The following is a 24,159-nucleotide window of genomic DNA, read 5'->3' as shown; positions in this document are numbered from 1 at the left end:
CATCGCCAGTTGCTTCTGGGTTGGGAGGCCAGATGCAACACCATCATCAGTAAGGGTGGACAGGAAGGCTTTTTTAGTGCAGAAAAGCATGCTTTGAAATTCTGCCCCCAAGCCTAGGCTCCTACCACGGTTTGCGTCACGTTCCTGGTCTAGCTGCTGGGGTCCCTTGAGTACCACCAGACAAAGTATATAAAGTACCACAGGTGGTACCTGTACCACTGGTTGAGAAACACTGGTCTAAAGGATTTCCCTCTGGCGAAGAAGATTTTTCCAGAATAAAATCATTGCATATCATTTTGAATTTTCAACAAAACATTCACTAAGTGGATTAAACAGGAAAAGGTCCAAGAGAATGGATTCCAGCATTTGACTGAGGCTTCCATGTGCTGATTCTAGTCCTCCAGGTAAGGAACAGCACATAAGAGCAACAATAGCAGTGCCCATGTTTTGTGAACCGGATAGTTTAAGAAAAGTGAAAACCAGAACTGACCCCAAGTGTTTAAACTGTTCAACTCCCTGATACCACTATGAAGAAAGGTTAGACTCTCAAATACTCTGCAGGAACACACACACACAATAACTTCTCTGCTCAACAGATTCAAGTTCAACAGTCAGTATCTATCAGCAGATTGTCTTGACAGGCAGAATGTCAGGGACAGACTCCTCAGTATGCACAGACATCTTTACAAAAGGTCTGCAATGCTTGAATTTTCTTTATTTCATTTTGTCTGGCTACCTCTCACAATCTACTAAAAATGTTCTACATTTTAGCAAGCTGTGAGTTCTTTGCCAGAAGTGTGAAATCCAGTCTAACTTATGTCCATGAAAAAGTATCTATTTCATTTAGACCAGAGTTAAAATGAATACGTGGACAAAAAATTGTACCTACAGTAATCAGTTTAGAATAGTTATGATAACCTTCAGGCAATATCTACCTCATGTAATATGCCTTTAAAAAATAAGGCATACTAGTCACCCTTTTAAACTATTCAACAAACACAAAGAGGTTCAAGAGTACCTAGGAATAGCTAATCAACCTAAAATGATGTTGATAACATACCTCAGAATACCAGTAGCTCTTACATGCCAATGAATGAAGAACATCTGCCACCAATAATTACAATGAATATAGGACATATCAAGATTCTGCAGCTAATCTATATAAATATAAATTAAATGCAGAATTTGCACACTTTTGATAGGCACAAGGCCTCTGACTGAAAATGTATTAATTACCAGTAGTTCTGTGCATGCTTATCATGGGGGGAGGAGAATCATAAATAATAATTGGTGAGATATTCTGGAATCAGTTACCTGGTTTATTTTATTATATTTCTCACCCTTCCTCCAAAGAGGTTGAAGCAGCATTTTCACAAACTTGTGAAGCACATTAGGCATAGAGAGTGAACCACGTCCCATATAAAGGAGGTATGAGCCCACTCTAATGGACTGCATGTGTGATCTTCAGTTCTAAGCAGCAAGAGCCAGATACTTTTTTGGGATGACAACAACACTTAACTCTTGAAACTCAGGAATTTAATAAGTGTTTGAAACTACCACCATATTGCCCAATTCAGATATAATGCACTTAAAAACATATGCCTAAGAATTTACCAGCCTATGGTGATCTGTAAACACAATTAAGGTAGCGGAGAGCTAAAGAACCATACAACAAATGTCACAAAAGTTTGATTAACTTTGGTTACCAAACTCCATACATTTTTATTTGCCAAATGTATGCCAAAACAGCTTTTGAAAAATGGAATAGTCTATTGTACTAATGCACAACTAAAGACACTACAGTTTCCAGGGCAGTTTGGCAAATTGCTGAAACGGAAAAGGCAAAAATTTCACTGGACTCACAAAAGTCCAAAGTAACTCTTTAAAACATTCACAAAATGAATACAAGTAGTAAGTTCCTTAGGGCAGGGATGTGTCCCTTTCTTCCATGAACTACTATGAACTCACTGCTGACACAATATCATTAATAAACACTGTAAAAATTAAAGTAGCTCTTAGTATCCCAGCCACAAAGACAAAAAGATTGAGGTGATAGCTGATGTGAAGAGAGACATTAGCCTCACAGATTCTAGACAAACCTAAACTTTAGCCTTTCAGGTACACACTACCCACATCACAAAACTAATTTCAATGATGACCAAGGTGAGCATGTTCGTTCACAGTCAAAGTTTCCCCAAATGTAAGCTGGTAAAGTTAGCAGTACTTTTGTAGGCAATTATCTAAAATTAACAGCTTTTTAAAAAAAAATAACTCAGTAGGAACTGGTTTTAAAGTAACATGAAGACAATCTTTCAAAGACTGATGCTACAGCTCTATTATGAATACAAATCACTCATTTTTTCTTACGATATGTGCTATTCCAGTCAAACTGAAATCTATGTTTTCAGGAATTGTTAGGCTCATGTTTTCTCTCTTCATAAATACAAATTTCTTGGAGGCAATAAAGCCAAGCAAAGCGTATTAGAAGAAAAATTGCGTCAAAAACTATCACTTGAACTGCAAGCATCTCTCTGCATACAGTACTTAACAAAATTAAGAATTTCATTAGCATTCCAGAATATCACCTGTCATGTACCACAGCCTTGCAACTCAACTCATAAAAGTCACTAGCTCACAAAAATGTCTGGTAGCCCACCAACACAATGGACATCAATATCCTTGGTGATGGAGAGAATTCTATCTGGGAGACCCAGTAGCTTACACAGCTCTTACCCCATCATTTAGTTTAAAATGTTTCTTTTCACTGAAAATGATATATTGAACAACTGTGGTACAAGAAACCACAGGAAATGTACTGGTTGTATTATAGAGACTTTACTGATCGTAAGATGACCCTTCAACATGTCCTACTTTCAGGCTCTTTTTCCTTTTGCTGTTTCAACAGGTGTTGAAACAAAAGTTCTTAGTGATATGCAAACTGTGCAATTTGGAGATTTACTCTATATGAGAGTGGCATGGCTGTATGCATTCTAAAAACAACATCTCAAGTTAGTAGCCTTCCTAACACTTAAAACGAGATAAGTAGCAGATAATTACATGAAGTATTAGGACACAGTGACCTGCAGAAGCATCTGATAAAAGCTACATATTTTAAACAATAAAAGTTATGAAATGCTTTAATTACAAATGAAACAAAACACGAAACTTAAAATTTGTTAATTGATACAAGAGCTCCAACAGTGAACTTTCTTGGAAGAGTGAATGGCTCACACTGGTACATGTTTACAGGATTTGGACTTGAATTCACATAAGCTTAAGTTGGGTCTGTTCAGTAAGTAATTACCCACTGCTCCCTCAGCCAAAATCATTCCTCCCCATATTTCACTGACAAAATATCCATCACATCATCACCAAAAAGGAAACACGGGTTTCAGTGTAATCTAGGGAAACCCAGATTTGTTATGCTCATGTTCATTAAAATGGTATTAAGCCTATCATCAGATTGATGAACATCTGATTAACACACATGAAAGTACAGGCTTCCTAAACTATATTAGCAAGTAGGTTGAACAGCAATTACATTTTATCTAAATCAGAAACACCTTTCACACCCTTTCTATTATCCTACTTCACACTGCCATTTATACTTATACTAAATGCATAAGCAGCCTCCTTACTTTTTAAAAATATTTCCAAATCAATGAGAGACACTCTTCATACCAAGACAACGATATAACTTCTCACTTTCAAGGGCAAGGTACCCACTCTTTCCCAGTAAACTTAAGAAATACACCTCAATAAGCATGTTGCACTGACAGCAAGATTCTTCCTTGTCTACTAGAAGATACTCTTGTGGTAGAAACAGATTAACATTTCAGTTGCCCTTTGAACTAGAAGGATCCATTATCTGATTACAACAAAAAATAATGCTTTTTTTCCTTTTAAAGTCTAAACATCTATATAACATCAAACTATCCATCAGGTAATTTCAGCCAGCAGGTTTTTTTAATTAAAAAACTAATAGAATCAAGTTTCTAACCTACACATACTTTCAGACAGATCATATGATATTGGGCAAAATGAACCATGGTCCAACTCAAAGTATGAGACATCCTCTTATGCATACTCCCTGTCAGGGCCAATTACATATAAGCACTCTTGGCAGGGGTCAACTTATCCACCCGCTTTTCTTTCTCTTTCTCCATTTCTGCCCAGCACTGCATATACGCAAGAGATCAAACATGTACACCTGTAGGCTGGGCAGAAATGTGGACCTCTCAGGGCACACCAATGTGCCAAGGCGCAGTGTTTGAAAATGGCTGCCTTGGAACCTATCTATGCCCTGGAACCTATGTAAAGTCTAAGTAAAGTCTGTACCATTGAGTTTACCAAAATAATTCCACCCTCACCACATCACCTGAAATCACATCAGAATATCTTCCCACCCTCAAAACACCCCCAACCCACCCAAAGGGCCACAAGGAGGAAGGCCTGCTAACTCCAGGCATGTCTAGTCACAAGGAAGTCAATTCATAACCAATGGGGCTTACTCCCAGGTAAGTATGGACAGGAGTGTAACCTCAGAACCCAATCGTACACATGTCTGCTTAGAAGCAAGCCCCAGTCTAACCAATGGGGCTTACTCCCATGTCAGTGTAGATAGGACTGCAGTCTGTGAGCCCAATCCTAGGTATGTCTACTCAGAAATAATTCTCATTATCATCAACAGGCTCACTCCCAGGTAAGTATGGACAGGAGTGCAGCCTCAGACCCAAATCCTACACATGTCTGCTTAGAAGTAAGCCCTATTCTAACCAATGGGGCTTACTCCCATGTCAGTGTAGACAGGACTGCAGCCTGTGAGCCCAATCCTAGGCATGTCTACTCAGAAAGAAGTCTCATTCTAGCCAATGGGGCTTACTCTGAGGTCAATGTGGACAGGACTGCAGCCTCAGAACCAATCCTAGGCATGTCTACTCAGAAGTAAGCCCCATTCCAGCCAGCAGGAATGACCTCCCAGGTCAGTGAGGAGAGGATTACAGCCCAAGAGCCCATCCTAGGCATGTCTACTCAGAGGTCAGCACCCTTCCAGCCAGCGGGGCTCACTCCCAGGTCAGCGTGGACAGGAGCGCAGCGCGAGAGCCCACCCTCGGCAGGCCTGCTCAGGAGAAGCCCCATTCCAGCCGGTGGGGCCCCTCCCGGGAGGGCAGGCAGGAGCGCAGCGCGAGAGCCCACCCTGGTCGTGCCTCCTCGGAGCCAGCCCCACTCCGAGCAGCGAGGCCGCTGCAGGCGAGCGGACGAGCGCACCGAGGCCGCCAGCGCCCTCCAGGAGGCGGGCGAGGGAGGAGGCCCCCGCTGAGGAGGGCCGGGCCGGGCCGGGCCGAGGGGGCGGGCGCACCTTGCGGACCCCCTTGTAGATGTAGAAGTAGAGCTCGCGGCCGACGTTGAAGCAGAGCCGGTCGCCGCTGCCGCTCTGGTCGTTGACGTTGACGAAGGAGACGCGCACGGGGTTGGAGCCCTGCGAGCTGAAAGGCACGCGGTTGGGCCGGCTGTACTCGGAGTGGCTGAGCAGCTTGTGCAGGCCCTCGCGCGTGCTGAACTGGGTCTTCAGCTCGTTCATCTCCTTCCCTCCTCCCTCCGCCGCCATCTTGCGAAGCAGCGCTCATCCTGCTGCCCGGGACCCGGATGCGGCGCACTGCGCACGCGCGCGCCGGGACGGGCACTTGCCCGTTCGCGGCGCGCGCGGGAGGGGCCGAGGCGTGCCCTGTTTACCGCTGCCCGGCGCATGCGCACCGCCTCCTGCCTCTGTCGGGGAGGGGGGACGGGGCTCGGGTGGGAAGAGGAAAGGGGGCGGAGCCTGCTGGTGAGGGGACGGGGAGCGCAGAGGAGGCGCCGGTAATACCCTCCTGAGTTGCGCATGCGCGGGAGACGCCAGTGAGTGCGCCCCTGAGTTGCGGATGCGCAGTGATGTGCCCGTGACTCCTCTCTGCGGTGCGCATGCGTATACGGGTCCGGTGCTTTCCCCAGTGGGTGTTGGTAGGGCAAAGGTGGCAGAGACTGTGAGTAGTGGAAGGAAGCTCAGAACAGCTGAGAATGGTCGCAATTCTGTCCATACTTACCTGGGAGTAAGTGTCATTGAGCATAATGGGACTTACTTCTGAGTAGACATAGCTAGGGAGGGGTTCTAAGTGGGCCCCATCCCACCACACCAGAACCAGGGACATCCACTCAAATTGAGGGTCTGTGGAACTGCCTGCCACAGGATATGGTGCTAGATAACATGGATAGGGGGAACATTCTTTTTCCTGTCACTCAACACACAAGCATCTGCTAAAATTGAGTGTTGGGAGAGTCAGGACAAACAAAAGAAAATATGTCTTTACATAGTGTGCAATTAGACTGTGGAACTCCCTGCCACAGGATGTGCATCTCACCTGGATAAGAACATAAGAACAGCCCCACTGGATCAGGCCTTGTTGTTGTTGGCAACCTTCAGTCTCGAAAGACTATGGTATTGCGCTCAGAAAGGTGGTTCTGGAACAGCGTCTAGTGTGGCTGAAAAGGCCAATTCGGGAGACGTCGTCTATTTCTTGCAGGTCATCAGAGAAGCCATTATCCTTACATTCCAGGTGCCCAGCTTTAGGGCAGGAGTTTTCTGTTTTCTGTTGCATGGTGCAGAGTTGTCGATCCGCTAGTCGGTTTTCACCCTAAACCCCACGCACCCCATGAGGTTAACGAACTGTGGCGAGGCAACACCTTACTGGCTGGGGACTGCCCAGCTTAAGGCGGGTGGTAGCTGCCCAATGAGATGCAATGATCTCTCCCACCTTCGGAAGCAGCCCCTGGCGTCACGCTCTACGCCAATTGAGCGAAGACTTATAACCGGTAACTGCTGCTTCCCGTGTTGTGCCGATGCCGTATGGCAAAGTTGAAGTGTCCTCTCCAGTGCGCGAAGCCTGGGTAAAGAAGGTATGGAGGATAGGCTGTTACCCATGCAGCAAATCCCCCCTCTCCACGTCGCTGGAATGGTCCAATGGAAAGGCAGAAGCCAATATGTTTGGTTCCAGCAGCGTCGCAGGAGTTGCCAGAGCGTGACTGTGTATAGCCACGAACTGCCTCAGGGACTCCTGCTCCAGACTTTGCCTCAAGGTTGACTCCTGAAGCCTTTTCCACAACTGGATGTAGCCACAAGGCAGTGGAGGTTTGGGATCAGAGTTTTCCTTCTCTTAGATGAGCTGCCTTTCCAGACTGACGATCCAATGGATCAGGCCATAGGCCCATCTAGTCCAGCTTCCTGTATCTCACAGCGGCCCACCAAATGCACCAGGGAGCACACCAGATAACAAGATACCTCATTCTGGTGCCCTCCCTTGCACCTGGCATTCTGACATAGCCCATTTCTAAAATCAGGAAGTTGCACATGCACATCATGGCTTGTAACCCGTAGTGGATTTTTCCTCCAGAAACTTGTCCAATCCCCTTTTAAAGGCATCCAGGCCAGATGCCATCACCACATCCTGTGGCAAGGAGTTCCACAGACCAACCACACGCTGAGTAAAGAAATGTTTTCTTTTGTCTGTCCTATCTCTCCCAATGCTCAATTTTAGTGGATGTCCCCTGGTTCTGGTGTTATGTGAGAGTGTAAAGAGCATCTCTCTATCCACTCTATCCTTCCCATGCATAATTTTGTATGTCTCAATCATGTCTCCCCCCCAGGTGTCTCTTTTCTAGGCTGAAGAGGCCCAAACGCCTTTCCTCATAGCCTTTCCTCATAAGGAAGGTGCCCCAGCCCAGCAATCATCTTAGTTGCCTGCTTGTGTGCTCCCTGAAGCATTTGGTGGGCCACTGTGTGATACAAGAAACTGGACAATATGGGCCTTTGGCCTGATCCAGCGGGGCTCTTCTTATGTTCCTCAGCTGAACCTTGAGTAACACTGAAAACATACTCTGCAGTGTACCTCTGGTAAGCTGTCACTCCATTTAAGTTCTGGCTACACCTGAGCATAGCCTGTTGATGATGCATTCTATGCATATAGTTTTAAAAAATAGCCGCAAACATCTGCTCATGGGAATTCTGGCTGTGCCTGTTCATTCAAATATGGGAACTCCTGAAGTTGTCTTACACTGAGGGCGCAATCCTAACCCCTTATGTCAGTGCTTTCCAGCACTGACATGAGGGCAATGCAGCTCTGAGGTAAGGGAACAAACATTCCGTTACTTTGAGGAGGCCTCTGTGAGTGACACCCAACTGCAGGATGCAGCACACGTCCCATTGTCACTGCTATGTCAGTGCTGGAAAGCACTGACATAAGGGGTAGGATTGCACCGAGTCAGGTTGTTAGTCTATCCAGCTCAGAATTAACTGCACTAGCAGTAGCTCTCCAGGCTTTTACAGGGCTCTTTCCCTTCCATACTTGGAGATATCAAGATTTGAACTGGAGACCTTCTGTATACAATGCATACGTTCTACCACTGAGTTACAGCCTCTTTTTTTGGCATAAAATGGCCATGCAAGGGGTGGCCCTTGTTGATACTGGGATGGCCAGAGAGGTTCCTTGTTTCTCTTCACAACATTTTAGATGATGGCTGCTGCTTCAGGGAGGTGGTTTTCAGTGGGAAAACACCATTAAGAGAAACCTGACTGGGGTTGTGCAACCCTGCATGGCTGGTGTTGTGTTTGTGTGTTTGCTTGTTTTTCTTGACAAAGAACTAGTGCTTATGTTTGGAATCATGCTTTCTTGAATTGGAATCAAATATAGAATCACATAGTTGTGTGCACATTAGTTTGACCCTCCAAGAAACGTTGGGCTAAGAACTTGCAGAAGGCACCAGAGAAGAGACAGATCCCAGCAGCAGAGCACATACTTTACATGCAGGAGGTCCGGATTCAAACTTCAGGGAAATGTGTGCTTGATGGTGAGCTAATTGATCTGATTCAGTATAAGATGTCCCAGGGTTGGGGGAAATCACTTTGGGAATCTGATGTAATCTGTTGCTGACATACAGGAATGTATATTTGCTCATCCCCTTTTGAGGTTCAGCCTATATGTTTGTAAAGGTACCTTAAGCCTCCAGTGACTTCTAGTACAGGAGCCAGAATCCAAGTACTGCTGTCTTTCTGGAACATCTCACAACAGGCAACTGGAGAGTGTGCACATAATAATAATAATAATAATAATAATAATAATAATAATACAGGTATTTATATACCGCCTTTCTTGGTAGTCAGATTTCTCCTCAGACTTTATTCAAGGCGGTTTACAAAGGCAGGCTGTTCTAAATCCCCGTAGGGATTTTTACAATTGAAAGGTTCTATCTTTCAAGAACCACAACATTTGAGATGGATCTTTCTGATCTGGTATCACATTCTGGCCTCCAGTTTCCTCCCACGCAAGCTGACTAGCAGCTCCTCCATCTCTCACATGGAGGGCAGCCAAGACGCTTCCTCGCTCACACCAAAGAGCTGGTGGAATAACTCAGCTTGGCTTGTCAGCTGCTTCAAGGTCTCACCATTCACGGTGCCGTTGGCCTCGAACTGGCGACCTGTGGATGTTGTCTTCAGGCAAACGGAGGCTCTACCCTCTAGACCAGACCTCCTGCCCAGTATTATCAGTATTATTCTCCAAGCTGGAGTGTAATGGTATTGTCTATGTACCCAGAAGTTCTCTCTTAGCTCTTATATCCCAAGATAAATGGTGTTTCTACTGGGAACAGTTCCAGGTCTGAAAGGCTGTGGTCATTTACATCAAGTTGTCTTGCAAGGGGTTGTTGAAGCTTCATCATTGTTGTGATTGCTGACTTGTGATTTCTGAAATGAGTACAAAGGTTATTTCTGTGGTTGTTTTCTGAACCTGCTCTGGGTGGCACCCAGGGCATTTGCATTGTATAACATATGTTACATAGCTGGACTTGCAAGTGGTATTCTGTTCAGATCTGCCAGTCATTCTGCTTTTGAAGGTGGCATTTCCCTAAGATAACTGCAGGTGATACTGTGTTATGATTCACAGTGGTTCAATCTAAGATTGATGATTAGTGTTTTTCGTTCAGCTCCCACAAGTCATTTGTCTTGGTCTGGAAGCTGGCAGGGCAGGAAGCAAGGAAAGGAGGCTTACTGATTGCATTTTCCAAGAACCAACTATGAATTTGTTATTTTGGAGTAAAGTTCATTGTTGTTACAGGTAATTTTAAAAATGTGAAGGCTAAATTAAATGTGACAGCAACAAAGAAAATTGTCTCCAAAACCCCACAAACTTACAAAACGCCTTCTCTGCAGTGGATATTGTTTCATACATCCTGCTTTCCCAAGTGCTGAGAAATTTCAAGGGTAATACATTTGTCCTCTTACCCTAGAGCAGTGTTTCTCAAACTCTCTGGGAGAGTTTGAGAGCCAGTAAGTCTTTGCCAGGGTGGGAGGGGGAGGCGGCGGGGGGAGGAAGGCAGCAGCCCCAGTTTGAATAGCACTGCCCTAGAGTAAGCCCCAGCAACCACTATGGGTCAATTTGGACTTTCATCAGTGATATCGGTGGCACAAGTCTGCATTGACCCGTGCAGGCAGATCAGGTCCAGGAAGGGGGTCAAGATTTGGTAGGTGCCACCACTGCCAAACCTGCCCCCTCCTGGGTATAATCTGCCCATCCCCTGCCCCATCTCCTCCCTGTTCCTCTCTCCTTCACCCCATTCAACCCCCTCCTCACCCTCTCTCCATTCTGTTCCACCCACTATACTGGGCTTACCTGCTCTGGAAAGCTTTCTGACATCCATTGGTGCAGGGACTGCTTGTGCTGCTGGCACCAACTTTGTGGCAACCTGCACTGGTGAAACGCACATTCTGCAGTTGCTACTGTTAGATAGGATTGGGCCAAAATGCTATTATTACTATTCCCTGTGCTCCTGAGGAAGCTCTCTCTTCCAAAATACTTCATTCTTCAAACTCTGACACCTACTTCATTCAAACACACAGAGAAATTGTCCACTTATGTTCCAAACATCAGTTCCCACTAAGGAAACATAGACTCATTATCATCAACAAGCTATCACTCTTACAGTGGAAGAAGGTGAATCAGCAGTCATAACAGTATCTTAACTCCTGCTTGATTGTAAGATCCAGGAGGCATCTATCCAATCCAGATATTACTTCCCACACAATTATATCGATTTTAAGGTTGTCTTTCATCCAGCATCCCTTAACTATCACCTTGCAATGGTACCCAATTCATAAAGCTTCCATTTGTTGCTTTCTGCCAGCCTCAAAACCAATGCAAATTACTTCTGAGAGCAAAATTAAAATGCCCTATCATCAATCCAGATCACATCCCTGTGAAGCCACTTGTATTGCATGGACTTAGGGACACTCTCACCTTTAACAGCAGAAATACTAGCAAGACTGGGTCCATTAAGCTACCTATCACCTGCAAGCCTACCAATGTAAATATGTTATAGACTGCAAATGCCCTGGATACCACACGCAGTGTGCAGGGAAAACAACAACAACAACTAAAAACTTGTGTACTTTTTTTAAAAAAGTCAGAAGTTAGTAGTAGAAATGATGGCCAGTAGAAAAACGATCAAATTCTGAGACACTGGAAGCAAGAGAAAATATGGCTTCCTGTCCCAAGGGCACTCACCGTCTGAAAAGAAACAAAAGGAAGACACCATCAACAGCCAGTGGGAAGAATAGGGGTAATTACTCTTCCCTGCTACAAAACTACCACTTGCTCAGTCAACCGCTGTAGGAACCTGAGGCTGAATGAGCAGCAGGCTTGTCAACCAGACCACAACCTGAGTAATACAGCATAAGGAGGGGGCTGTCTCCCCATACGGTATTGGACAGTTTGGGCAACTCCAAATCTGAGCATTACAGAGCTGTAGATTGTAGGGGTGTGTTTGGGGCTGAGGGGCAAGTCAGCTCAATCTCAGCAGTGCACCATGGGAGGGGAATTCACTTCTTGGAGCACCCTTGGAGGGTCCTTTATTTCCTTGTTGATGGGACAGCAGTGAGAAAACATATCCTTTGAAAACTGATGGTCTGCCTTGACAATTTTAGTGCCGTGTCTGTGTGCTATGAGATGAAATAGGTTGAAAATTGCTGGTCTAGGATTTTAAACCCTAGATAACACCTTGCATGACTCTAAAACTGCTATTTGAGTACTTATGCCAGCCTTCATATGCATTTTTCCATCCGTTTTCATGGGGAAAAAAAATCCAACCAGATACAGCCAGATAGCAAACCATTTATTTATAATTTAAAATATTTCAAGGACTATGTAACCTAGATCCCCATTCTCTTGCACACCAGATATCATAAAAATATGTTGCAATATTCCTCATGAAACTATATTGCTTTTAAATCATGTATTGACTAACTATAAGAATATTGTTTTATGTCATATGTATCTAAATAGCTAATAAAGTGACTTAGGGCCCAATCCTATCCAACTTTCCAGCATGGGTGCAGCTACAATGCAGCCCTGAGATAAGAACATAAGAACATGCTCCACTGGATCAGGCCATAGGCCCATCTAGTCCAGCTTCCTGTATCTCACAGCGGCCCACCAAATGCCCCAGGGAGCACACCAGATAACAAGAGACCTCATCCTGGTGCCCTCCCTTGCATCTGGCATTCTGACATAACCCATTTCTACAATCAGGAGGTTGCGCATACACATCATGGCTTGTACCCCGTAATGGATTTTTCTTCCAGAAACTTGTCCAATCCCCTTTTCAAGGCGTCTAGGCTAGACGTCAGCACCACATCCTGTGGCAAGGAGTTCCGCAGACCGACCACACGCTGAGTAAAGAAATGTTTTCTTTTGTCTGTCCTAACCCGCCCAACACTCAATTTTAGTGGATGTCCCCTGGTTCTGGTATTATGTGAGAGTGTAAAGAGCATCTCCCTATCCACTCTGTCCATCCCCTGCATAATTTTGTATGTCTCAATCATGTCCCCCCTCAGGCGTCTCTTTTCTAGGCTGAAGAGGCCCAAACGCCATAGCCTTTCCTCATAAGGAAAGTGCCCCAGCCCCGTAATCATCTTAGTCGCTTAAGAAGTCGGTAAGGGAACCAATGTTCTCTTACCTTGAGGAGGCATCTGTGACTGCCCCTCCACTGCAAGATGCAGTGGACAACCCATTGGCACTACTGCAGCAGCACTGGAAAGTTAGATAGGACTGGGCCCTTAGTTGAATAAATGTTAATAGAAAAATTGAATGTTGTAATGTTTTGGGTTCGTTTAGTTATACATAGACACCTGAATGTACTGCTATTGCTCCCTCTGGTGAATCTGCTTCATACTGCAGGGTAGGAAAATCTGTCTTACCATATTTTTAAAGGGCTCTTGTGCTGTGAGGTAAATTAGTAGGAAGTGCCTGCTGTAATGGGGGGGGTGCTCTGGGCAGGGTCCAACTCTATGTCCACCTTCTTCCCTTTCTGCATCTCACCACCTTCTTTTTTCTGGTCTATACCTATGTATAGGTATAATAATACCTATACATAAAGCAGAATGGCCTACCCACTTTAGGCTGTAAAGCCATTTTTAAAGCTTTCTCACTTAAGAACATGCGTGCAAGAAAAAACTAGCACATTGGGAGAAAGATTCTTGACTAGTCCTTTCCATGCTGTGCTAGTTTTCTACTTTCAGAGAGATTTTTAATGTCTGAAAGTATTCAAAAATATGATTCTCCTGTCTGAAGCATGAAGTTGCATAGGCCATTCTACTACATGAATCTACCCTTTCATTTCACTGCATACACAGAGCCAGTTTATTTATTTATTTGTTTGTTTATTTATTTGCCTTGCCTTTCTCCCCAAGGGGACACAAAAAAAGGGTGCAAATACAAAAAAACATACAATCAGAGTTAAAAGCATATTACATAATAATCTAAAACCGCTAAGCGTTAAAACAATTTAAAACAACAATAAACACTATTACAATGAAACATAGGAACTGTTACCCTGCACATGCCCAATCTCGTCTGATCTTGGAAGCTAAGCAGGGTCAGGCCTGGTTAGTACTTGGATGGGAGACTGCCTGGGAATACCGGGTGGTGTAGGCTTATACCATAGTCTTTCGAGACTGAAGGTTGCCAACCAACCAGCAGCCGCCTTATAAAAGAGGACCAAGCCTGTAAAGTGAGATGTCAATTTAAAAGGCCAAGAACTTGAAGCGTTTTTGAAACAAAAATGTCTTCAGACCTCGCCAGAAAGTCCAAGGAGGGAGCAATTCTTAAATAAAACGGAAGCGAGTTTCATAAAGGTGGTGCCACTACTCAGAAGGCTCTACTTTTGCCGCAGCCCCTTGCACTTCCCTAGGCAGTGACACTTGCAAAACGGCCTTCTCGGATGACCTGAGGAGACAAGCCTGACTGTACAGAAGTAGGCAGTCCCTCAAATACCTTGGCCCCAAGCCATATAGGGTTTTAAAGATCAAAAACAGCACCTTGAATTGGGCCTGGTAACAAATTGGCAGCCAATGCATCCGTTGGAGGAGTGGCCTAACAGACTCAAATTGCCTACATCCAGTAACTCCACAGGCCTCTGCATTCAGAACAAACTGCATTTTCTGAACCACCTTGAAGGGTAGCCCCATATAGCATGCATTACAATTATCTAACCTCAGTGTCACTGTGTCATGGATCACCATGGCCAGGTCTGCATGATCCACGTACGCTTGAAGCTGGTGCACCCAAAACTGGGCAAAGGCCCACTAGCCCCAGCCGCCACCTGTGAATCTAGGAGCAGCTGTGAGTCAGGCAGAGCCCCAAGCTGCGGACTTGCTCTTTCAGGGGAAGTGCAGCCCCTTTCAACACAGGACAATCCTCTAGCACCTGTACCGTGGATTTCCAAATCAGGAGAACCTCTTTGTTGTCCAGATTTAGTCTCTAAATGCCAGATGCAAAGAAGTAACAACAGGATATAGGTATTCTGTTGTCTTGAGTGCTCCCTGAGGCATCTGGTGGGTTACTTTGAGAGACAGGAAACTGGACTAGTTGAGACCATGGCTTCCATCCTGTTGTGGGGGTACAGTTATGGAGGTCTCTTCAAGGTAAGGGAACCTTTTGTTTGCTTCCCTTGGGGCTGCATTGAAGCTGCACTGACACTGGAAAGTTGGATAGAAACCCTAGTCGAAGAAATGCTAGTCAATTTCCCATTTTAATCAATCAATTAATTGTAACTGCATAAATGTGCATATGAATGAAATAATTCTAAAGAGAAATAAAATATTGTTTGTTTTTTAATGATGCATATGCAGCAACTGTTACCCTGGCTTCCGTGCCTCTGTTAGGGATTAGAGAAGGAATGTTGACAGGGGCAGCTACGCTCAACCAAACATGACAAGCTCCCCTGCCAACATTCCTTCTTCTCCACTGTTAAAGGTATGGAAGTGCTGCCATCATTTTATAGCTGCTCTATACAACTACATCTGGGGGGAGGCCTTCCTGGCCAGCACATCTATTTACATACCTTTATACTCAGCCTTTCAGGGTAACAAACAGCATTATAAAATGCTTATGGGTATAGCCAATATATAATGGACAAAGACACTTATGTCTCCTTTTGGAAGGCCCTGTTTCTTGCCATTCTGTGAGGAGGTAAAAGAAATACAAGTAAAAAACAAAGCTACATAGTTTCACAAACCAGTAAGAAAAGCAAAATGGATTGAATTATATAGAAGATGGCTATATGGGCACTAGTAGCTACTACCAAAAAGGTTGCTAGTACTATACCAGATTCTGGTTTCTTGATATGAAGGGCCATCTCTAAACTTCAACATTGGCAGATGAAAGCGAAAAGCAGGTAGCAAACAGTTTTTGTCAACAAGACCTGGAGATAATTGACATGACAGAGTCATTTGATAAATACTGCATGTAGCAGCTAAAGGTTTTAAAGAGGAAATCCTTCTCTTCAGAAGCAAGAGCAGGACTAGGGTTTCCAGAGAAAAAGTTTCTGGGGTTTGCTGAGAAAAAGGCAAAATCGGAGGAAAAGGCAAAATCGGACAAGAAAGCAAAGCTAGAAAACCTCTGCAAAATAATGGAAGAGAGCCTGGGTAGAGAAAATAAGTCTTATCTTGGTTTGGGTGTGTAAATGTAGGTAGCATGCTGCAGTGCCAAGGGGGGGAGGCAGAGGCAAGATTAATAAGGGACAAATATGAGCAAACACAGTTGGAAAGGGGGCAGCCCTATATACTGGTGTGGAAACCCACTTTATATATGACAATCACTGCCAGGATCCTTTACACAAAATACTGAAGACTGAATGAAACCCAAGTATAACAGAATGGAAGTATATAATTTGATTTGTACTGCAGTGACTAAACTAATTTTTTTATAACAGAATAAAAAGAAAAGCAGAGTAAATTATTTTGTTTATCAAAGGTCTAACTTTATTTATTACTATAACAGGTTAAAAAAAACACCTGATTTGTCCATTTTGTTGAGGGCTGGTTTCAGGGGACCTTCAAGAAACAGCTGTCTATGGGCTCCCTCCTAGCTGGGTGTCCCCCACACATCCTTGCCATCACCACATGAAGAATAAGGACACACAGTGCCTTCCTAGATCCTAGGCACTAGATCCTCAGTAGCTGCCAAATGCTGCTTTGATAGGCTCTTGAAGGAAAACATGCTAAGTGCACATTCTAATAGGTGTTTAAAAAAAGCAACACACATATTGTTTTAGGATCAACTGGTGTTACAGTAGTATTTATCCAGTGCACACATAAAGTTGGGACATACACATGCACCTTAGAGCCCTGGCCCTATCAGCGCTCCCAGATGTACATACAGAAATCTCTCTAAAATGGAATACCTAACAAGGTGTATAGATATTTCATTAACATGCTTGATCAGTTAGATTTCCCACCTCTTTTAAATAAACAAATGCTAGTACTGAAAGTGGAATTCTCAGTACCAGTAAAATAGGAGTACTTGTAAAAGGACAGTTATAATTCTGCTAATGTTTGCTGCAGGAGGCCTCCAACTAACTGGTGATTTCTCCATGCTGTGTTGTGAGTGGTATAACATGCTGTGCCAGCAAGAACCGGCTATTCCGACCTATGTGGGATTCAAGTTACAAACAGACCTGCAGAACACAAAAGTCACTCCTTGAGAAGAATTTGAATACCTGTGGGGAGGGACACCAGCCATCTTGAAGGAGCCCTTATGCCACAGCAAAAACTGGAATCACAAGGAAAGCTCCAACAGCCCTGGAAGCAAAAGGTAGCTGACTGCACCAAGGCACAGACAGGGAATCTGGCAAGACAGGTTTGAGCCCAGCCAAGGGAATTGCCTTCAACACCAAGGCACTCACTTTTTGCATGAAGGGCCATGACACACCCATGGCAAGGACAAAGGAAGAGAGGGAAGTAGGTCTAGAATCTTCTGTGGCCATTCTACAAAGTGGCTTGCTAATCATCCAGCCACAGCAATAGGCAAAGAATACCACCTGGTACTGAACATCTTGTATTACAACAAAGTGGAAGGTCATAGCAAATGGAGACTTCAGAGGGAGCACTGACTGGGTGAGTAGAAGGGATCTACAAGAGAAACAGATGTGAGGTTGCCAACCATTTCCTTCTCTCAGGGCTTTTGTGCCATTGTAAGTTATCCAGTAGACAGCCAAGTAACAGATGCCTGTGAGATCCAACTGCAACAGTTGGTCATTGTCTGCAATGGAGTTTGCAATGCCACAGGAGCCTGACTAGAATGAATAGGACATCAACTTCACTGAGCAGTGTCTGGGCTCACACCAGTCACTTCAGGCAGGAGGTAGGCTTCCCTTGGGATCTGCAATGTGTTTGCCTGTAGGACATCTGTCTGTGGGAATCAAGGTGAAACATAGAGAGAGTAACAAGGACTTGACAACAGCATCAGCCACACCTGTTCTCTGGCTTGAGATGGGTAGTCAGTGTTTGGGGGGGAGAGTGTTGTCACCAGAGTATACATGTAGTGGTGCCCCATTTGGGGAAGAGAGCTTAGGCACTTGGAATAGTACCATTCCCTCTTGGGGGGGCTTGCAGTGGATCTCTTCAGAGGACCAATGTTAGTCTTCTGTTGCAATGGTGCAGCCGTGATGAACAAAACAGGTTCTGATGAGTGTTCAGCCAGTAGTAGCAATTGTTGGAGCCCCTGGCATTCACCAAAAGAGCAGACACACCCTGCTCTTAGCTGTCACAAAAGGAAGAGATGGTAGGCAACACAGCTGATAGCAGAGACACGTGATAATCTTGAAAGGTGAGGAGGTAGGTGATAGAGATGTAAGACAGAGATGCAGCTTTAATAGATGCTTACTAGCTTACCTGTGTGGGGTGCATTATGCTTGCTTCCCCTGCTGGGATGGTGAAGTAGAGATTCCAGTTGGGTGCCTGTCTGTGGAGTCCTTCTGGAATTCTGCAATAAAGAATTCTGAGGAGGCAAGTGTTAAACTACCTTGCCTTACATGTAATGAGGGATTTTGCACATCTTTGTGCAAAATGCTCCTTTTGTGCAGCAAGTGCTCTTTCACTATGGTTCCTATAATGTACTGGCCACTTTAATGCCTTAGTGGTTTTGTTTTGCTTAGGGTGTAGTTGCCTTGTATGTCAACTTGTGCTCTGATCTGTGCCCCATTGCTGTAATGCATGCCTAGAGCAAACCCATCCAGAAGCCAGACACATCAGCGACAACCACAGAGACCACCCACGGAGGATCCCCCCTAGACCCAGGACTGGAGGCTGCTATCAGTGGAAGACGCCTGACCAGGCACAGTTGGCCATCTCCAAGGTGAGACTGGGCATGTCCCACTCTCTAGCCTTGGACTTAGTGACTTAGGAACTCTAAACCCACTCCATGTAACCCCCTGAAACGGACCTGCATACTATGCCTGAATGCTCTGTGTTTGTGATTACCAGTATTTTTCCAATGTATGGAACTGTGTTTCAGGACCTTATATTTTCTACTCGGCTGTTCTTTATTTGTAAATTGTCACAAACTTAGGGGCGTTTGGGGTGCTCAGAGTTCTTGGTTCGCAAACCCTAAAGCCCACAAGGCCCCCTGTTCAGTAGTACTGCCACCACCCTGTATGTGCCAGTATCAGTCCAGGGACACTGAGACCCTCTATGCTTAATTCTATCCCTTGCAGACACTAAATGCTTTCTCCAATTAAAGCTTCAGTCCTCAAGTTACTAGACCTCAATGAGCACTTGGTAGCTTGCTGAACAGCTAGGCAGGATTCTGAACTTTTGTCCCCAACAGACAATGAAACAACGTAGTAAAAGAGATTTTAGTTTAATAAATACATGAGGTTACATAAGGCAGTAAATGCTAGAGGCATAAACATCTAGGAAACATATCAGCAATAAAATAATAAAGCTAGCTGGCTATCTCTATTAATCTCTCTCTCTCTCTCTCTCTCTCTCTCTCTCTCTCTCTCTCTCTCTCTCTCTCATCTGGGTCAGCTTCTTGTAGATCTTTTAGCTCCAGGCTACCTGTGAGGCCAGATGCCCATGTTAGACAATGGAGCTCACCGCATGCAGGATGTTGCACCCAAAACCTCTGTCCAAGAAGGACCCGGACACACCCGTTGGGCCTCATTATTATACTTCTTATGCTAATAGTACACCTCATCACGCTGTACAAGAACAAGAACAAGAACAAGAACAAGAACAAGAATAGTACAGCTCATCACGCTGTACAAGAACAAAGGTGACAGGGGTGACTGCAACAACTACCGTGGCATCTCTCTCCTTAGCGTTGTAGGAAAGTTGTTTGCCCGAGTTGCACTAAAGAGGCTCCAGGTACTTGCAGAGAGCGTTTGCAGAGAGTGTTCTTATGTTCTTATGTTCTTATGTTTATCCAGAATCACAGTGCGGATTCCGAGCCAGCAGGTCCACCACTGATATGGTATTCTCCCTTAGACAACTGCAGGAGAAATGCAGGGAACGATGACAGCCACTCTTTATAGCCTTCATAGATCTCACAAAGGCTTTCGACCTGGTCAGCAGGGACGGCCTCTTCAAGATTCTCCCCAAGATTGGATGTCCACCCAGGCTCCTCAGCATCATCAGATTCTTCCACAAGGACATGAAGGACACTGTTGTCTTCGATGGCTCCACATCAGACCCCTTTGACATCTGAAGCGGCGTGAAGCAGGGCTGTGTTCTTGCACCAACCTTGTTTGGGATTTTCTTCGCTGTCCTGCTGAAGCAGGCCTTTGGAACCGCAACAGAAGGCATCTATCTCTGGACCAGATCAGACGGAAAGCTCTTCAACCTCTCCAGACTGAGAGCAAAGTCCAAAGTCCAGCTGAAATGTCTGTGTGACTTCCTCTTTGCCGACGATGCAGCTGTCACTACCCACTCTGCCAAAGATCTCCAGCAGCTCATGGATCGTTTTAGCAAGGCCTGCCAAAATTTTGGACTGACGATCAGCCTGAAGAAAACACAGGTCATGGTTCAGGATGTGGACTCACCTCCCTGCATTACAATCTCTGCGCATGAACTGGAGGTTGTCCATGACTTTGTGTACCTTGGCTCAACGATCTCCGACACTCTTTCGACACCGAGCTAAACAAACGCATCGGTAAAGCAGCTACCACATTTTCCAGACTCACAAAGAGAGTCTGGTTCTACAAGAAGCTGACGGAACATACCAAGATCCAGGTCTACAGAGCTTGCGTCCTGAGTACACTTCTATACTGCAGCGAGTCATGGACTCTTTGCTCACAACAGGAGACGAAACTGAACGCTTTCCACATGCGCTGCCTCCGATGCATCCTCAGCATCACCTGGCAGGACAAAGTTCCTAACAACACAGTCCTGGAACGTGCTGGAATCCCTAGCATGTATGCACTGCTGAAACAGAGACGCCTGCGTTGGCTCGGTCATGTCATGAGAATGGATGATGGGCGGATCCCAAAGGATCTCCTCTATGGTGAACTCGTGCAAGGAAAGCGCCCTACAGGTAGACCACAGCTGCGATACAAGGATATCTGCAAGAGGGATCTGAAGGCCTTAGGAATGGACCTCAACAAGTGGGAAACCCTGGCCTCTGAGCAGCCTGCTTGGAGGCAGGCTGTGCTGCATGGCCTTTCCCAGTTTGAAGAGACACTTTGCCAACAGTCTGAGGCAAAGAGGCAGGCCCATAGCCAGAGAGACAGACCAGGGACAGACTGCACTTGCTCCCGTTGTGGAAGGGATTGTCACTCCCGGATTGGCCTTTTCAGCCACACTAGACGCTGTGCCAGAACCACCTTTCAGAGCGCGATACCATAGTCTTTCGAGACGGAAGGTTGCCAATACTAAATGCTAATAGTACTGAGGTGACTTCATACTTATTTAGACTGACCAATCAGAAACTTTTGAGGACAGAACCTTCTTGGAGTGGGTCTGGTTGCTAGTCCTCACCCCTCCCAACTGGAGATCCACAGCTGCATTTCATCAGCTTGATAAGGCACTGTTCTGTCTGCAAAGGTGCTACATTCCAATGGGTTGTAATTCTTGTTGTCTGTCCTTTCTGGTCAGCAAAGGAGAGACAACAATCTTTGTGTTTGTTTACTCACATTCTTGCAGCTAGGAACTGCTAGCAACTTACTTAGTTTGGTTCAGGCTCTACATGCTAACCAAGGCCTAACATGTACATATTCATGACATAAATGTGAAACATTCTCTAATAAAAAGTTAGTTATACCAGCTGGGGCAAGGTAACGTGACTAGGGAAATGCTTGTCGGCTGATTTGCTGAGGATTGGGGCTATGAAGTGTGGAACAAGGAGGAGAGAAGCCTCATTGTCAGCTATAGGTAAGCTCTAGGAGTAGTTTCTTGTATGAGCCTCCCTTTTCTAGTTCTTGGAATTGTATGTGAATATATATGCTTCTCTATTAATAATTTTAAGTGGCCTTCATGTTAACTTAAGTTTTGGGTTTTGATGTATTTAATAAAGTGGGATACTCTGCAACCTGTATTAGCTTTTTTTGTCCTTAGTATGAAGGGACTAAACATTCTCCACCCCATCTAGTCCTTCCCTTTTTTTTTTCTTGGGCTTGAAAAACCCAGTAAGGGGAAGGAGCTTAAGGTCAGTTGACCCATGGATAGGTATGGGACTGCAACAGTTCCCATTACCAAAGTTTCCTTTGAGGGACCAGAGAGGCATAGTCCCATGCTGCTCATCTGAGTTATAGCCTCCATGGTCTATAGCCTTTAGTACTGGGATGGGTGTGCTGTGATTGGCTGCTAAATATAGTCAGTATCCTATGCTTCATAGGAATGTGGCCAGGGCAAGGAGGGCAAAGTTACTTTTTTTTTGTTTTTTTCTTACTATTTACTACTAAAAGAGTAGGTGTTTAGCAAAATTGGTTTATTTTGCCTTCCATATGATGTTTATTGACACTGTTACTATGGTAGGATTATTGTGCATGGACTGATGTTTTGACTAGACAACAGACATGTACCTTAGAGTTGGGTCAAACATGCACATAGAAAAATTACAGAGGAAGCTTATAATGCTGGGGTTCTGAAACTCTTTACCTTCACAGTCCACTTCATTGTTCATGGCCGATCCTGGGCACACTGCAACCAGGAAGCTGCAAGGTAATATTGCACAGAATCCACTTCTGGGTCATGTCAGCCCACAATCTGCATTATTGGGCATGTCACACCCAGTAGCGTAGCTAGAGGGGGTGCAAAGCACTAAGTTTTGCAGGGAGCTTCACTGCAGTGTACAAGTGGCCCCTCCCCTTCAGGGCAGGGGAGTAAAACACTGGCATTTGCCTCTGTTTTGCTCCAATTGCCTGGAAGGGCTCAGAGTAGGAGGTACCACTTGCACACTGCATTGAGATACAGCATACTGAGATACTGTGAGATACAGGAAGCTGGACTAGATGGGCACTTGGCCTGAGCCAGCAGGGCTCTTATGAGGCTCCCTGCAAAACTTAGTGCTTTGCATCCTCTCTAGCTACACTACTGGTCACATTGCATCAAACCTGCAGGGATTCTGGGTTGCAACAGGGTAATGTGGCCAATGATGTGGGTTATAGGCTGCCATGCCCTGAAAGCAGCTTCTGGATCACATGCCATATTGCCCTGAAGACCTGCAACCCACCAAAAATTGGGTCACAACCCACAGTGAGAGAGGCTGATATACTGTACTGTGACTTATATGAAATGACCTTAATGATATGGTCGTTTGGCATTCTATATGAAGTAGAGGTTCAGTACCTACCGGTAAATTGAGATCTGAGATGACTATATGGAGATTTGAAAGTGGAAAGCAAAGAGCAATTTGCAAGCAGAGAGACAGAATATTCCTCCTCCTGCCTTAATTTCCTTGGTAAATATTTAAATTGCATATATACACCTTTTACAGCATTACAAACAGATATATTGGATTTTTACTTAATCTTAAAAATATAAGATGCCCATTTGTACTTCTGGAGAACTGCATCATTCCCATTTGAATAATACATGCAATTTTTTGTTGGCTCCCTTTATTTTCACAAAGAGCTTGCTCAGAAGTTAATTATTTCCCCATCAATTGTCTCCAGGCTGGTGCCAGACCACACCTTGAAAATTTCATGTTTGGAATGTTAAGTTTTTCTACAATAAATGAGAAGTGCAAACTGGAGGGCAAAACACTTGGACACTTTGTAGCCTGGGTTGTAGCTACAACTGAAGCTAAAACAAAACTAAAATAGTATAGCTGCTACAAATGAGTCATAAAGAAATTAGAGCTCCAGAGGCATGCATGGGAGCAGAAGTCCAGAAACATGTGAAGGTGGGACTCTGGCCCTCTGTACTCTGGTTGTGTGTTTAAAATCTGTCACTTTTTCAGTTCAGGGATATATAGCAAAAAGGAACAGCAACTTCTGTTGTGAATATTCTATTCTAGAACATTCTATGTTGCCTGTTTCATTCTCTCCTCCCCTTTTAGAGTATACACTATACTAGCACTACAGAAGCACTAGATGAAGTATTTGATAGTGGGCTGTCACTGTAAATGGCACTCCCATGATGAACACAGTACTCTGCCCTCTAAGGGCTGCTTGGGTTTGTATGAGGTGTTTCCCTGTCAGTAGTGAAATGTGAAGCAAAGAAATGACATAGAGGAAAGTTGAACTAAACTTTATGGAAATGGTGGGAAGTTAATTTGACATCACAAGTCTAATATAATTCTGCCCTGAGATGCCCTATTCACTTAATTAGTAGGAGCTAGATGCCGCTTGCCAGAAAAAAAA

General features: G+C 44.7%; 1 protein-coding gene, 1 long non-coding RNA gene and 1 pseudogene across 2 annotated transcripts in view; 2 read left to right on the top strand and 1 right to left on the bottom strand.

Annotated features, from left to right (window-relative positions):
• WDR20 (WD repeat domain 20) overlaps nt 1-5,617 on the bottom strand; it is a 49,964-nt gene extending 44,347 nt beyond the window's left edge. Inside the window, exon 1 of the mRNA XM_066629216.1 lies at nt 5,360-5,617. Within this exon, the coding sequence (XP_066485313.1) occupies nt 5,360-5,608 (249 nt within the window). The 5' untranslated portion in view covers nt 5,609-5,617. The remainder of the gene's footprint in view (nt 1-5,359) is intronic.
• A 384-nt stretch (nt 5,618-6,001) lies between these two features.
• Nucleotides 6,002-18,673, top strand: LOC136636919 (uncharacterized). The gene is made up of 3 exons (XR_010793571.1): nt 6,002-6,086; nt 16,922-17,171; nt 18,580-18,673. It is a non-coding gene; the product is annotated as an uncharacterized lncRNA (long non-coding RNA).
• Nucleotides 13,895-14,012, top strand: LOC136637934 (5S ribosomal RNA; annotated as a pseudogene).
• Nucleotides 18,674-24,159: the final 5,486 nt, after the last annotated feature.

This window comes from Tiliqua scincoides, chromosome 1, assembly GCF_035046505.1.
Source record: "Tiliqua scincoides isolate rTilSci1 chromosome 1, rTilSci1.hap2, whole genome shotgun sequence".
In the NCBI taxonomy this organism is placed as follows: domain Eukaryota; kingdom Metazoa; phylum Chordata; class Lepidosauria; order Squamata; family Scincidae; genus Tiliqua; species Tiliqua scincoides.
The sequence above is the reverse complement of the archived record's forward strand: the minus strand, read 5'-3'. Positions and strand labels throughout refer to the sequence as shown.